Genomic DNA, 15,477 nt, shown 5'->3' on the forward strand with positions numbered 1-15,477 from the left:
AGGCATCTAACAAATTATACGGCCTCCTGTCCGTTTCTCCATGGTCTCCCTAAAATAACAGTACTGCTCAGAAAAGTATTTGAAAAGTTCTCAAATTAAGAGAATTGGACATTGACTTGCACTGAGCCGTTGGCATCTTGAAAGTCTTTGGCTGAAGTTATACAACCTCCTCTAACTCCCTCAGAGGAAGAATTTCCTTAGTTCATTTATCTCCCTCCTTCTCTTTTTCTTTCTTTCCTTTCTTTCCCTCCCCTCCCATCCCCTCCCCACTTTTTCCTTTCTGCCTTCTTCCCTCTCTCCTTCCCCTGTCCCTCTCTTGTTTCTGTTTTCCTTCTCTCTCCACCTCTTCTCTTCTTCCCTCACTATGCCCACCAGAGCACAGGGGTGGGCAGACACTGCTGGTTCTCACCTAGTCCCGCCCCCTGTTTTTCACGTGAAAGGAGGGAGCTCCTGCCTCTCCCAGCTAGTTCAGAGGCCAAGCCTGAGATTCCAGTTTTCTGACTCCCCAAGTGAGGTGATCCCCAGATGAACTGGGTAACTCACCAGATCATGCCTTGGTTGAAGATCAAACCAAGCACATTTCCACTAATATCAAACTCAGCATATGAAGGCTGCCGAGAGATAAAGGGTTGGGAGGTAGAGAGAGAAAGGAAACATGTTAGATGGTGTCAGCCAGACACTACTACCAGCCACTGGCCAAGCCGGGGCCTCTCCATCCCGAAGAGAGAGGAACTGTTGATTCAGGGTTCTGCTTCTTTAACATACAGGGTGTCCCCTCAATTAAAGAAATAGTTTGAAGTTCTCAAAGTTGAAACTTTTTTCAATGTCTTTTTTAAGAATAAAATGTGAGAGTTTTTACCATTTAGGGCCTGTGGGCTGACTGTGTACTCTTGAGAGGACCCTGGCCCCCACGAGAACATTTTACCAATGCTCTTATCAGAAATGCACCTTGAAATTATAATCAAGGAGTAATTCTAATAAATAATGAAAATGCAAATAATTAAATGAGGACTTTGAGAAGGAAGTTTAAAAAAGCAAAAAACAAACAAACAAACAAAATAAATCATCCCCCTAATTCTCTTTTCTCCTTCTCATCATTCTCTAGTCGTAGAGCATTCATGGAAAAGAAAAGGCTTAGCTAGATACATATTTTCAGCCTGACTCAGATTTTCAGAATTTGGGAGATTTGTGAAGTATTTGAAAGAATACAAATTTGTGAGCACTGGGGAGTCGGGGTCCTCATGAAACATGGTTAAACCTACTTCCCAATTTGCCTTCCAGGAGTGGAGATAACAGGTTACAGGAAGGAGAGAAGGAGGAATGAGAAGGTAAGAGAAAGAAAAAGGAAGGTCAGGCAAGCATGGATCAAAGGAGGAAGTATGTACAAATCCAAACACATGAAGGTTAAATCTTGGGAATTTACAATTTAACGTTTTAAAATATTAAAAAAATGTTTTATCTATTGGGTTTTGTATTTGCTTAGAAAAAGCTGCCTCATCCCAACATTATAAGTTTTATATTATACTAGAGGCCCAGTGCACGGATTCATACACATTTGAAAGGAAATTGATTAGAAGAAATATTTTACCGAAACCGGTTTGGCTCAGTGGATAGAGCGTCGGCCTGCGGACTGAAAGGTCTCAGGTTCGATTCCGGTCAAGGGCATATACCTGGGTTGCGGGCACATCCCCAGTGGGAGATGTGCAGGAGGCAGCTGATCGATGTTTCTCTCTCATCGATGTTTCTAACTCTCTATCTCTATCCCTTCCTCTCTGTAAAAAATCAATAAAATATATTAAAAAAAAAAAAAAGAAAAGAAATATTTTAGAGGCCAGGGAGGGACCATGGGAGGTTGGCTCCAGGGCATGTCTGGCCTTCTCGCCCAGTACTGATCAGCTGGACCTCAGCAGCAAGCTAACTTACTGGTCGGAGCGTCTTCCCCCTGGTGGTCAGTGTGTGTCATAGCGACTGGTCGACCGGTCAGACACTTAGCTTATTAGGCTTTTATATATATAGGTATGCTTTCTTTTAGAAAGTTATCACTTCATTTTTTGATGTTTAAAACTTTGATTCTGCTGCAATTAATTTATTTAGGTAAAATTTATAGTTCCCTTTCCTATGGTTATCCAGTTGTCTCAATCCATTTGTTATATAATTCTTTGTTTTCCCACTGGTTGGAAAGACTCCCTGTATCATTAATTAAATTCCCATATTGATTGTACCTATTTCTGGACTTTCTATTCTATCCATTGATAAGTTTGTCCATTCCCTAGTACAGTTTTAGTTTCTATAGCTTCAGAGTATTTTTTTAAGAAATGACTTTATTTGTTGTTGTTGTTGTTAATCCTCACCTGAGGATATTTTTCCATTGGTTTTTACAGAGAATGGAAGGGAAGGAGAGAGAGAGAGAGAGAGAGAGAGAGAGAGAGAGAAAGAAAGAGAAACATCGATGTGAGAGAGACACATTGATTGGTTGCCTCCCACACATGGGATCGGGGATGGAGCCTGCAACCAATGTATGTGCCCTTGACCAGAATCAAACCCGGGATATTTCAGTCCTCAGTTCCAGGCTCTATCCACTGAGCCAAACCAGCTAGGACTAAAGTATGTTTTAATATAAGGGTAGGTCTAGTCCCTTTCATTCTGCTGTTCCAGTTATTTTCCAGGTTATTTTCACAAGATTAGTTTTCAAATGAACTTTAGTATAATTTTGAGATTTTGTTGAACTTAATAAATTAATTTGAGAGCAATGCCATCTTAGCAATGTCATGACATAAAGATGCCATCTTTTTTGAGCACGAGGTTCTTGCACCTTTGTTCTCAGATAAGATTATGAAGTTTTCCTCACTGAGCAGGAGTTGAGTAGGCCTGTGTAAACTGTGGCTGGTGACTAAAAAAAGATATGACAGAGACCTATACTTGGGCCCTTACCTGGGCCAGGTACCCTGCTGCCGGCGAGGATGAGGATGACATAGTAACAAAAGTTGGAGCTCGGTTAAGGGGGAGGTCCCTCCCAAGACCAGTGACCACTGGGTGGGCAAGTGAGGTGTTTGGTAGAGACTCGCAGGAGAGATGGGGCCTTAGGCTCTGCCAGATCATAGAAGGCCACTGGAGAGAGGAAATGACACGCGTTTAGAATGAGCAGTCTCCCAGGTAGATGGGGAAGAGGAGTAGCCAGGGGAGGAATAAGAATCAAAGAGGTTAGTCAAAGCACAATCCAGAAGACAGAACCAATGGTTACTGTGTTTGTGATGTGTCTCAGGAATTTCTGAAACATTCATGTCCACATCTGCCCTGCCGCATTCTAGGATTTCATTAGAGTTTCAAAAATTAGGAGCTGCCATGCCCAGCCAGCGTGGCTCAGTGGTTGAGGGTCAACTTATGAACCAGGAGGTCAAGGTTCAATTCCTGGTCAAGGCACATGCCCGGGTTGTGGGCTTGATTCCCAGTGTGGGATGTGCAGGAGGCAGCTGATTAATGATTCTCTCTCATCATTGATGTTTCTATCTCTCTCTTCTCCCTTCTTCTCTGAAATCAAGAAAGGTATATTTTTAGCCCTGACCGGTTTGGCTCAGTGGCTAGAGCGTCGGCCTGTGGACTGAAGAGTCCCAGGTTCGATTCTGGTCAAGGGCATGTACCTTGTTTGCGGGCACATCCCCAGTAGGGGGTTTGCAGGAGGCAGCTGATGGATGTTTCTCTCTCATGGATGTTTCTAACTCTCTATCCCTCACCCTTCCTCTCTGTAAAAAATCAATAAAATATATTTTTTTTAAAAAAAGAAAGGTCTATTTTTAAAAATTAGGAGCTACCATTTCCTCTTATCACTTTCACCCTGTTCCTGCAGCTTGCACAGTGTGGACTTCGAAGCCCCGTGTTCTTTGTATTCCCTGGTGAGAATCGATGCTGCTTTGGCGTTTCTCTGCTCAGCAATGAAGTGTGTGGTCCACCTTTCCCAGGGCCAAACGCCTCCATTTTCCAGATAAGAATTTCAATTGTTAATTTCATTGGGAAAAGGCAGGTAAACACTTAAAGGAAATGCACAGTAAATATTTTTCTACTTCACAGAAGAGCAGAGACTGGCATTAAGCATCTAAAGAAATGCACAGGATGCCTGTGACTCTATCAGAAGGGGATAGTTCAAACAACTTTCTGCGGAATATCTGTGAAACGGTGACGTACAAATCCAGCCTCCAGGTCCCAGCACCAGCAGTAGTTCATGAACCGGACAAAACAAGCCCTTAGGAAGTCCCCCAGCAGGATGGTGATGTACGTTACCAGCATGTCGGACACCGTCAACCTCACGAATTCCTGCAAGGGGGAACACAGAGGAAGGGCTGGTCAGGGTTGGCCCTTGCCCACCTCTCCCAACTGACTGCAGCCATGCACACTCTCCCCCACCCACCTGCATTCTTCTCTGTAATCCTCTGAATTTGGGGGCACAGTGGTGGTGGTGCAGAGCAAAGATCAGGCTCTGAAACATTCTTACATAGGTCTGAGCTCTATAATTACTAATTGTATTGCTTTGAAATAGTCTCTGAACCTCTTGAAGTTAATATTAACCTTGCAGGGTTAATGGGGAGCTTAGTGATTATGTATGCAAATTGCCTGGCACACTGGTAATGCCCAATGCTTGGCAGTTATCAGCACTATTGCACAGATACAGGATCTGAAAGCTTGCCCCTTACTTTCCCCACCTGCTCTGAAATACCAACTGCCCCAGCTAAGACTGAATCTGATCATTGTCACCAGGGACAACAGCTGGTTTTCTTTACCTCTGGCTAAAGATTTTTTCTGGTTATATAGAGAAAATAATGCTGGTTTTTCACAGAGGCACATAGCAAAAGAGGCAAAAACGTATTACTTTTGGGGGGAAATTTAAAGATCTACCAGATAATATCACAAACTTTAAGACATCTAGTGGACTTGGAATTCCTAGAAAGTACAGGGTCTGCTTTATTCATTTTTATATCCTCCAAATTGATTAATAAATTTTTGCTGGATGAACAGCTGATGAATTTTCAGGGTTATTCCTCAGTAAGAATTCAGGTTTATGTTTAAGTAATAGACAACCCAGCATGTATCAGGTCTCCACTCTGTGCAAAGTGATGCTCTGGGGTCCAGGCTGGAGGTGGTGGAGGACATAATGCCTCAAACCCATCATCATCAACTAGCTCAGAAAGATACAAACTTTTATTACTGATGGGAACAGTGATGGGCATTAAGGGAGGAGGGCAAGAGAGACACCCCCCAAGGATGTGGGGCAGGAAATGAGAGACTATATAGCAGAATATTTTAAAAGAATCATGTAGGTAACGAACTCTGTATGGCCTTCTAAAGAGGATTGGTTTTATTGACTTGAAGATTCTTTCTCTGTTACATATTGTGATGAGTTGAATGCAGGAGCTGGGGAAGCTCAGTGGCTCTACACCTTGAAGATGAGGAAGATTTGAAGAACATGGGAATCTGGACTGGAGGAGGAAGAGATGGTGAGTCTGAGCTCTCCATGAAGGAGGTGGGAAGAAAAGGCCCTCAGGACCTCCATGGGCAAGAACAGATCTTTTTCCCTGTGGGATTTGCAGGTGGTGAACTTGTAAGCAGTATTCAATGGAATGTGTGTTGTAATTCCCTCTTTCGTTGTACTTCATCACCCTCAATTAATAACACGGTTGTTTGATGCTCTATGTGAGTGGATTCTTCAGGGGACCCAGGGAAAAGTAATAAACTCTGCATCTCAGTGGGGTGGCTGATGGAGAGAAACCCCATGCAGAGAGATGGAATTGAGGAAGAGAAGGCAGCTGACCTGTGTGACTTGTGAATATTTTAAGTTCTGCCAAGAACACTAGGCTTTAAAGTCTGCCCTGTTCAAGTTACAGGAATGGTGGTAAAAGTGGATAAAGGGAAATGGCAGTTGTTAATTTTTGAGTTTCTAATAAAAACCATTAATTCTCTTTACAGAAAAATGCACAGATGCACATACACACAAATTCCTGAATCCAATTTTTAGGAGTCTTTGTTCTCCAGGTGGAGAAACTTGCAGTGAAATCTACAGTAAAACTCTAAATAAAGTAAAAAATTAGATTAATGAATGAAGCATATAGAGAAATATATGGATATTGAAAAAATGGGAAAGGGAAAAAGTAGAACTTTCCTAAGAAATACTTGCTGGACATTTTGGTGGCTTAAAAATGGAAACATCAAGAAAAGAATAAAAATAATTGAGGACAGGGATGACTTTTCAGGAGAGCACAGCTACTCACAATGCCCACGGCTGTCTCCCAGCAAGAGCCGCGGGGCACGTCAGCAGGGTGCAGGGGTGGCCGGGGGGCACTCTCGTTCCAACCCGAGGAGTTGTAATAGTTAAACAGAGTCCAGTGAGTGATGTTCTTTATTGTCTCTTCATTAGAGAGCTGGAACAGAAGATGGAGATGCGGGGTTGGAAGGAACCAGGGATGGCCCAACTGTTTCCACAGGAACAACAACTAAAGCCAGCACATGCCACAACCTTACCACCTCATATCTGCCCTACCCCTCAGTGGAGTCCCCCAAATCTAAACAGAAGAAGGGGCAATTGACCAAAGTCCTTGGGTCTTTTCCATCCATCCATCCATCCATCCAATCATTCATTCTTCTTTTGAGAATAATTGATTCAGGGTCTATTCTGGACATATGAGGCAGTGGTGACACAGAAGTGAACAAGAGATGGAGCATTCCTCAGAAAGTTCACAGTCTCATAAGTGACAGAGATGAACAAACAGTTATAGAATCTATACTAATAAAAGGGTAATATGCTAATTAGGCTGGGAGACCTTCCGGGGGACCTTCTGGACATCCTTCTGGACAAAACCATGGTGGTGGGGCTGAGGCAGAGGCAGTTAGGGGCGATCAGGCCAGGAGGGGAAGGCAGTTGGGGGTGATCAGGCCGGTGGTGGGGGCAGTTGGGGGCAAGCAGGCAGGTAGGTGAGTGGTTAGGAGCCAGCAGTCCTGGATTGCGAGAAGGATGTCTGACTGCTGGTGGGATTGGGCCTAAACCGGCAGTCGGACATCCCCCGAGGGGTCCCAGATTGGAGAGGGTACAGGCCTGGCTGAGGGACATCCACCCTGTGCATGAATTTTGTGCACTGGGCCACTAGTCCTATATAATAAAAGCCTAATATCTTAAGTGTCCAGTAGTCTGGTCATCCGTTCAACCAATCAAAGTGTAATATGCTAATGATATGCTAAGGCCGCTCAACTGCTCGCTATGACATGCACTGACCACCAGGGGGCAGATGCTCTGACTGGTAGGTTAGCTTGCTGCTGGGGTTCAGCTGATAGGGACTGAGCAAGATGGGCTGGACAAACCCTGGACCCCTCCTGCAGTCCCTCCCCAGCTGGCCAACCTCCTGCATCCCTCCCTGGCCCTGATTGTGCACCGGTGGGGTCCCTCAGCCTGGCCTGCACCCTCTCGCAATCCAGGACCCTTTGGGGGATGTCAGAGTGCTGCTTTCAGCCCGATCCCACAGGCCAGGCCGAGGGGCCCCACTGGTGCAAGGATTTGCGCACCAGGCCTCTAGTAGAGTGATAAGAGCTATGGAAAATTTTCTCTGAGGATCGAGAAAGTTCACATCAGACAATGGCAGCCAGAGAAGACTTCCTGGGGAGGCAAAGAGATCTGAGCCTAAACCTCAGGGAGGATTAGTCAACTAGTCAAACATGGGGAGAAGGGTGGAGAGAGAGAAGTTTGCTCTGAGGAGGAAATGTGAGGTTTAGGAGGGTGGAGCAGTCTATTGGAGTAGGAGGGAAGCCAGAGGTGAGGATGGAGTGATGGGCAAGGGCCACATTCAATTACTTCCATGCTTAGAACCTTCTTATAGCTTCCCTGTTAACCTCAGGAAAAAATTCATGCAGCTCAACAATGAGGAGGGAGGAGCCTCATCATCTGGGCCTTCCCCAGTTTCATTTTTCACTTCTCCCCCTCCACTCTGTTCAGCCTTCCTGCAGTTCTCTATTTGCACCAGCTGTTCCCTCTGCTTTTTCCAGTCTCTGCTAAGATTCCTCAGGGGGTGCTGGAGTCCCTCCTATGCACTGCAGTGCTGCCCTGGGCTTGCCTCAGTGAAGCATACCCTGCAGCATGCTGTAATGGATGAGTCTGTCTCCTGGCCCAGAGTGTGAACACCCTTGGAACAGGGCTGTGTTTCACTCTCTGCTGTTCCCTGAGGACCTGACGCAGAGGGCTCCATAACCATTCGGTGAGCAATGATGAAGGTTAAGTCAATTATGACATATCATCTCAGCAGACACTTACTTGGCTGGTAAACACTTACGGCAGCTATGAAACCATATGGGAAAGGCTGCAGATAAAATATTGAGTACCAATTGACGTTCAAAATGTGAAAAAAGACAACCTAAGAAAAAGACAGCAAAGAACTGCAGCAAAATGGTTAATGGTGGTTGTTTTGGGTCATATTCTGGGATATTTGTTGTTCATTTTATTTTTCTGAGCTTTCCAAAATTTACTTAACTGATATGACTCATGCATCAGAAGAGTATTATATCTAAACAAGGAAATTTGGTGGGCACCAGGAACTGGGGGGAGTTTGTGGTCTTTACCTTGAGGTGGACGTCATCCATCAGGGCCAAGAGGAACGTGTAGAGATTCCCCAGGAAGAGTGCAAAGATACGTCCCAGCTGCCACTTCAGCCCAATGCGTGGGTGGTAGTTCTCCAGGGCAGCGATTGTTTCAAACAGAGGGGGACAAAACATCCCAAGCAGGGACATCACAATTTCAACCTGAGAGATCAGCAAAGCCTGGGTTACTTGCCTCATCAACATCACTTGGTTGGTCACCATCTCTGCACCCCGAGGGTCCTGCATCTCCCTCTCCTTGTTGTCCCCTCTTCTGCCTCTGGAGATGCCCTGGGGTCTCCACAACTTGCTGTGTGACCCTGGCGAAGGCACCAACATGCCCTGAGCAGTTAGCATATGTCCCACACATCAGAATTGCTCTGCAACTGGTTGCCATCATGATTGTTGCTTATTAGTATTGATTAAAAAAAAAGGGGGTAAACTTTTTTTGAGAAGTAAATGAGTTAACCTATGGGACACTGCTTTGGGTTCTGTAAAGCTGTGAACTAGGTAAGAGTCACCGTGATAGCTGACATCATTTCAGGAGACTGGAAGACAGGAAGCTTATGATTCTGAGCTTAGCTAGATGGTTCTGCTGTCTCACCTGGATTCATTCATGAATCTACGGTCAGCTGATGGTTGTTGGCTTCATTCACATGTCTGGTGGTTGACTGGCTATCACCTGGGGTGATGAGATAACTGGGCCATGTCTCATTATTCAGTAGGCTAGTCTGGACTTATTTATTTTTAATTTAAAAGAAAATGTTTTTATTGATTTCAGAGAGAGGAAGGGAGAGGAGAGAGAAACATCAATGATGAGAGAGAATCACTGATTGGCTGCCTCCTGCACGCCCTCTACTGGGGATCAAGCCCACAATCAGGGCATGTGCCCTGACCTGGAATCAAACCGTGACCTCCTGGTTCATAGGTTGATGCTCAACCACTGAGCAACACGGATTGGGCTGGAATTGTTTAAATCATGGAGGTCTCAGGATTCCCAAGAGAGCAAGTTCCAATTCACAAGCACTTTTCAAGTCTGCTTGTATATGGTAGCTACTATCCCATTGGCTAAAGCAAGTCACATGGCCAAACCCAACTGGATTCAAGGGATGGGGAAAAAGACGCCACCTCTTCGTGGGAGGAGCTAGAAAAGCACATTGCAAAGAAATGTGCATACAAGGATGGGAAGAATTTGTAACCATTTTGCCAACTACCACAGATGTCAAATTTCCAAAAGAGATTTATGGATTCAATATAATCACAATAAAACTTTAATGTGTTTTATTGTGGATCTCCATGAGAAAATCACTCTACCAGATATCAAGACATGCTATAAAGCTATGGTTTATGAGTGTGTTATTAGTGCAGAAATAGACAAATAGGTCAATGGAATGGAAAAGGGAGCCCAGAAACCTAGCCATGTATTAATAAACACTTGATTTATGACATATGGCATTATAGAGCTGTGAGGAAAGGATCACCTTTTTAACAACTGTGTTTAAAAGCTATCCTGACTAACATGCTAATTAAACCCAGCTCTATCTAGCTACAGAAGCCTAATGGGTGACCCTTTGTTCAAGATGTTTGCACTACTAGACTAGAAAGAGATGCAATTTCACTTTCTAGATCAAGTCTTTTTTTTAAAAAAATATATTTTATTGATTTTTTACAGAGAGGAAGGGAGAGAGATATAGAGTTAGAAACATCGATCAGCTGCTTCCTGCACACTCCCTACTGGGGATGTGCCCGCAACCAAGGTACATGCCCTTGACCGGAATCGAACCTGGGACCTTTCAGCCCACAGGCCGACGCTCTATCCACTGAGCCAAACCGGTTTCGGCCCTAGATCAAGTCTTTAGCTGAACGGCGTAGGAACCAGTGTAATTTCAGTATTTGCCCCTAATATTCACTTCCATAGAGATGCCCTCCTTACCTCATTCCTTTCATACCAGCTGACGTTCTGCATTTTGGAGAATTCCTGGGATCGCTTCACCACAAAGTAAATGAGGTACCCACTCCCACACAAACAGCAGATGATGAGGAAGTTGGCCAGGACGCGGAGAAATCTTGTCAGGTGAATATTTTCTTCTTTGTTACTTTCTTGTTCATCCACTATTGATTCCTTAATGTGTGAAAATGAGATGTGAATAATGGAGGGCCAGGAGCCAACAGGAACCATGGTTGGGTTCCTGGGATGACTCCTTTCTGGATTTCTATAAGTGAAGAAATACAGAGCGGTGATATTAAGCACTGTTGCCCTATGGAGAATTAGTTCTTTCCTTTAAGAAAACCCTGGCCAGTGTGGGTCAGTTGATTGAGCTTCATCGGGAGCACCAAAGGGTTGCCAGTTCAATTCCCAGTCAGGGCACATGCCCAGGGTGGGGTTCAGTCCCTAGTCGAGGTGCATATAAGAGGCAATCAGTTGATGTTTCTCTCACATTGATGTCTCTCTCTCTCTCTCTCTCTCTCTCTCTATCTCTCTCCCTCCCTCCCTCCCTCCCTCCCTCTGCCTTCCCCTCTCTCTAAAACAAATAAAACCATTTAAAAAAGAAAGGAAAAGAAAATACATTTTGCTGTTACTGTTATTCTGGTCCATGCAATGACAGAAGCTTAGATTTATTAAATAATTACCATGTACCAGATGTGTACACTTCCCATGCATTTTTCCTCTTAATCTCAACAACAAACCAATAGAGAAATTACTATTATTATCCATATCCCAGATACTAAGGATCAGAGAAATTCCAGTAACTGATTGGGATTGTTTTAAATTTATAGATCAAATAGATTAAAATTGATTCTTATTATTAAGTCTTTTAATCTAGAGGCTGGCTTTTTCTATAAAAAAGTTCTGGCCAAACTTTTTAAAAATAAAAATCCAGATAGGAAATCCTTTGGGCTTTGCAGGCCATGTGGTCTCTCACAACTGTTCAGCTATGCTTTGTAGCATGAAAGCAACCACAAAGAAGATATAAATATATGGGCATGGCTTTGTTTCAATAAAATCTTATTTACAAAAATAGGCAGCAGGCTGGATTTGAACCCTGGGCCATAGTTTGGTGACCCCTGTCCTAATCCATGCGGATGGTATATTTCTCCATTTATTTAGAGTTTTCAAATCTCTTTCAGCAATATTTTATACTTTTAGTGTAGCGATCTTCATTTTTTTTTGTTGTTAAACCTATGCCTAGGAATTTTTATAATTTATATAATATTATTAAAAATGGAATTTAAAATTATTTTTAATTGTTTTCTGCTAATGTATAAAAATACAATAGATTTTTTTATTATTAACCCTTTCTCCTGTACTCATAACTTTATGAAGACGCAATTAGTATATGGCAGACCAGGATGAAGAATGAAGTCTCTTAGATACAAAAGTACCTGGAAGGAGATTTTGGCAACTAATTTACAGTTACTGTGTTCAGGTTCAGGTTTAACTAACTCTTCAGGCAGTTAATATACATTAACACACACCATTCTCACAACATGTGCCCTGTTATGTAAGTGTATTAACTTGTTTTTCAATAGACTCAGAAGAGAAGTCTTCTCTTCCTCAGATGTTCAAAGTGCATTTTATTTTATTATTTAAACATTTAAAAATATATATATTTTTAATTGATTTTAGAAAGGAAGGGAGAGGGAGAGAGAGATAGAAACATCAACGATGAGAGAGAATCATTGATCAACTGCCTTCTGCACGCCCCCTACGGGGGATCGAGCCTGCAACCTAGGCATGTGCCCTTGACTGGAATCAACCGGGGATCCTTCAGTCCCTAGAGCCAAACTGGTTAGGGTGGCATTGACCTTCTTTGTCTCTTGCTGGTAGGCCAAGAGGAAGAGACAAAGGCCCTGTTGACTCCTACCCTGTCCTTGGATGCTCCATCAGAGGCCCCCCATTGCTGTGAGAAGAAGGGGTGGGGGGACTGAGTCAGCTCCCTCCTCTACCCACGGCCAAGCTGAAAGAACTCTGGGGCTCACGAAACCCATGTAAGTGAGTTGCTGAGCCCAAGCCCTGTCCCTGGTGGGTGTATCTGCCATCTGCAGGCATTGGTCAGCGGGCAGCAGCTTACTTCTCCTCCCAGGAAGTGTCAGGAGAGAGGAGATGGAAAAAGACAAAAACAAACAAACAAACAAACAAACAAGCACAGTTGTGTTATAAATCTGATTTCTGCCAGGCCCTGGGAGAAAGTTTGACTGATCAGACAGGAGAAATATTGAACTATCAATAACTCTGAATGGTTTTTACAGTCATGGAGAAAAAAATAAGCTGTACAGTGCTTCAGTGTTACAGCTTCTGCCATTGTTAATTTGGTTATCCTCCGGTTTATTTTTATATCTATAATAATAAAAGCATAATATGCAGATCGACTAAATGGCTGAACAGCAGAATGACGGTCCAGATGACCTTCTGGACGAAGCCGGGGCTGCGAAGGCCTACTCTTGCACGAATTTCATGCATCGGGACTCTAGTTATAAAATAAAAAGAGATGTGTAGGTCATCTCACATCTCCCTTGTGAACCAGTTAAGGTGATAATTAAGTGTGTAGTTGTAGACATAATTGATTCCTTTATTCCCATACTTCCAAACCAGGGTTCTCAAGTCTTTCTGGGTGTTCTAATCACTTAAGGCACTTAAAAAAATCCAATGCCAGAACCCTACCCCACACTTATCACACCAGAATCTCTTTGGGTGGGACTGAGAAGATTTTTAAAGCTCCTTAGGTGATTCAAACATGTGTAAAAGGTTGAGTAAGTCCACCCCAAGCACATCCTTTCATGTCCCTAAGCCGAAAACATTTCCACAAGGATATAGGCAGGACCAGGCCCCAACAAACATGATTCTCTGACATAGTAAGAAACAGATGGTGGGGAGCAGCTGTGAGCATTTTTCTTGAAGGCTTGATAGCTGGGCTCCTGCTGCTGGTAAAGTTCTTGCCACAGGTTACTTGGCGATCTTACTTGCCATGCCCCAGCTGGGAGAAGTCTCCCAATGACTGGAGGTACCCAAAGTCCCCCTAGGACAGTGGTTCTCAACCTTCCTAATGCCTCGACCCTTTAATACAGTTCCTCATGTTGTGGTGACCCCCAACCATAAAATTATTTTCGTTGCTACTTCATAACTGTAATTTTGCTACTGTTATGAATCGTAATGTAAATATCTGATATGCAGGATGCATTTTCATTGTTACAAATTGAACATAATTAAAGCATAGTGGTCAATCACAAAAACAATATGTAATTATATATGTGTTCTTAGGCAACCCCTGTGAAAGGGTCGTTCGACCCCCAAAGGGGTCACGACCCACAGGTTGAGAACCGCTGCCCTAGGAAGTGGGAACTGCCCAGGGTGGCTACCTTGAAGCTGGTGGTGATGGACACATATTTGTTGTCGGCCGTCTCTGAATTGCCGATCAGGTAGTCCCAGCTGGTGAACATCTTGAAGCTGAATGTGAAGTTATCACTCTCCCCCTCGCTGGTGCTGCCCTGGGTGTTGCTGGCCATCCTGTAGGGTGCACAGCACTGTTGTTATATCTGCCCTGTCTTTACTGTGTCAGCCCATGGGAACCTTGGCCTGAGCCATTCATGGGCACAGGTAGCAGACATCTGATGAAGGGAATGAACCATGCAGGTACTCAGGCCAAGAAAGATTTAATTGGGGCACTTCCCCTTCAAATTCAGAGTCCCTGTGAGCACCTATGGTGTCAGTTGTGTAATTAGAAGCCTGCAGGACACTTAACCATGCTTTTTGCCCCAATGTCTGATTTCCTATGGCTGGATTTGCCTGCAAATGTTTTAGAACTCTGTTCTCACAGAGAAATGGCCTCTTCTAATTTATCTAGTTTCTTCAATAGAAAATGTATTTTTTTTCTGATGTAAAATCCAGTAAGCTGAGACAGTTGGTACTGCACCCAGGTACACAGACATCCTTTTCTTAAAGCACCTTGGACCTGCCTTGTTACCCACATATTTCATCCCACCTATCTTCAACCGTTCTTTGTGGAGTCTCTCTGGGGGTCAGCTCTGTGGGAATCGAAAAATTCAGAGCAGCAGCTCTATCAGACACAGTGTGTGTGTGGGGGAGGAGAGCGTGTTGGGGGTGAGGGTGCACTCTCTCTAATTCTATCTTATGTGTTGGCTTTTGGGATTTGCTATTTTAGGGGCCTGGTCAGCTTAGTTAGCTTTTTGGTTCATCAGGGAAACATTTCATATCCTTATACTTATCTGGGATAATTGCAGGGAAAAACATAACCACATGAGGCTAAGAATAAACCCAAGCCTGTCTCCTTGTTTTTTTGTGTTTTTCCTCCCTGTTGCTTGATAGAGCTGGGCAGCCACATATCACCTCATGGTCACTGTTGTGTGCTGGGCAGGCTCTCATGAACGGCAGCATTTCCCTTTAAGGATTCTAACCAGGCTTGGAGTTCTCTACTCCTCTTCTCAGACTCAGCTACCCCTGCTCTTCTAGGAGAAGTGACCCTTTGTGGCCCTGCCGAAGGGTGGTGAGCCCTGGTGGTCAGGTGTACGAAGGCGACTGTGACACCCCACCCTTCACCAGCCTTTACTGATTGGGGTCCCCTGACTAAGAAGAAGCTAGTTCATGGGATGGGTCAAAATGTTCTTTAGAAAGTATGAATTAAGAACCACAGACATAATTAAGACAAAATTAAGAACCAAGTCCACTTCTGACTATTGAGACAGGTAGAGTTGGGGCCAATGTGGACACCATACGTTCATTTAGGCTTACTGTTTATCATAAAAGGCCTGTGGTCATGATGCTGTAATGGTGTCACAACCAAACCACCGGTCACCAGGAGGTGCATGGAGCACCTGTCGCGGGCTGGGACTCCCGGCTTGCGCAGTGAGGCGGGG

At 44.1% G+C, this 15,477-nt stretch overlaps 1 protein-coding gene and 1 long non-coding RNA gene across 2 annotated transcripts in view; one reads left to right on the forward strand and one right to left on the reverse strand.

Annotated features, from left to right (window-relative positions):
- The window catches only part of TMC2 (transmembrane channel-like 2), a 50,720-nt gene that overhangs the window by 11,301 nt on the left and 23,942 nt on the right, over positions 1–15,477 (reverse strand). Inside the window, exons 10-15 of the mRNA XM_005874721.2 lie at positions 13,963–14,110; positions 10,538–10,726; positions 8,590–8,769; positions 6,258–6,407; positions 4,180–4,308; positions 544–611 (exon numbers count right to left, since the gene is read on the reverse strand). Coding sequence (XP_005874783.1) covers positions 544–611; positions 4,180–4,308; positions 6,258–6,407; positions 8,590–8,769; positions 10,538–10,726; positions 13,963–14,110 — 864 coding nt within the window. The remainder of the gene's footprint in view (positions 1–543; positions 612–4,179; positions 4,309–6,257; positions 6,408–8,589; positions 8,770–10,537; positions 10,727–13,962; positions 14,111–15,477) is intronic.
- Positions 7,524–12,553, forward strand: LOC106727569. The gene is made up of 3 exons (XR_001363803.1): positions 7,524–8,228; positions 10,557–10,678; positions 12,434–12,553. It is a non-coding gene; the product is annotated as an uncharacterized LOC106727569 (long non-coding RNA).

The sequence above is a fragment of the Myotis brandtii genome, unplaced genomic scaffold (genome assembly GCF_000412655.1).
Source record: "Myotis brandtii unplaced genomic scaffold, ASM41265v1 scaffold45, whole genome shotgun sequence".
NCBI lineage: Eukaryota > Metazoa > Chordata > Mammalia > Chiroptera > Vespertilionidae > Myotis > Myotis brandtii.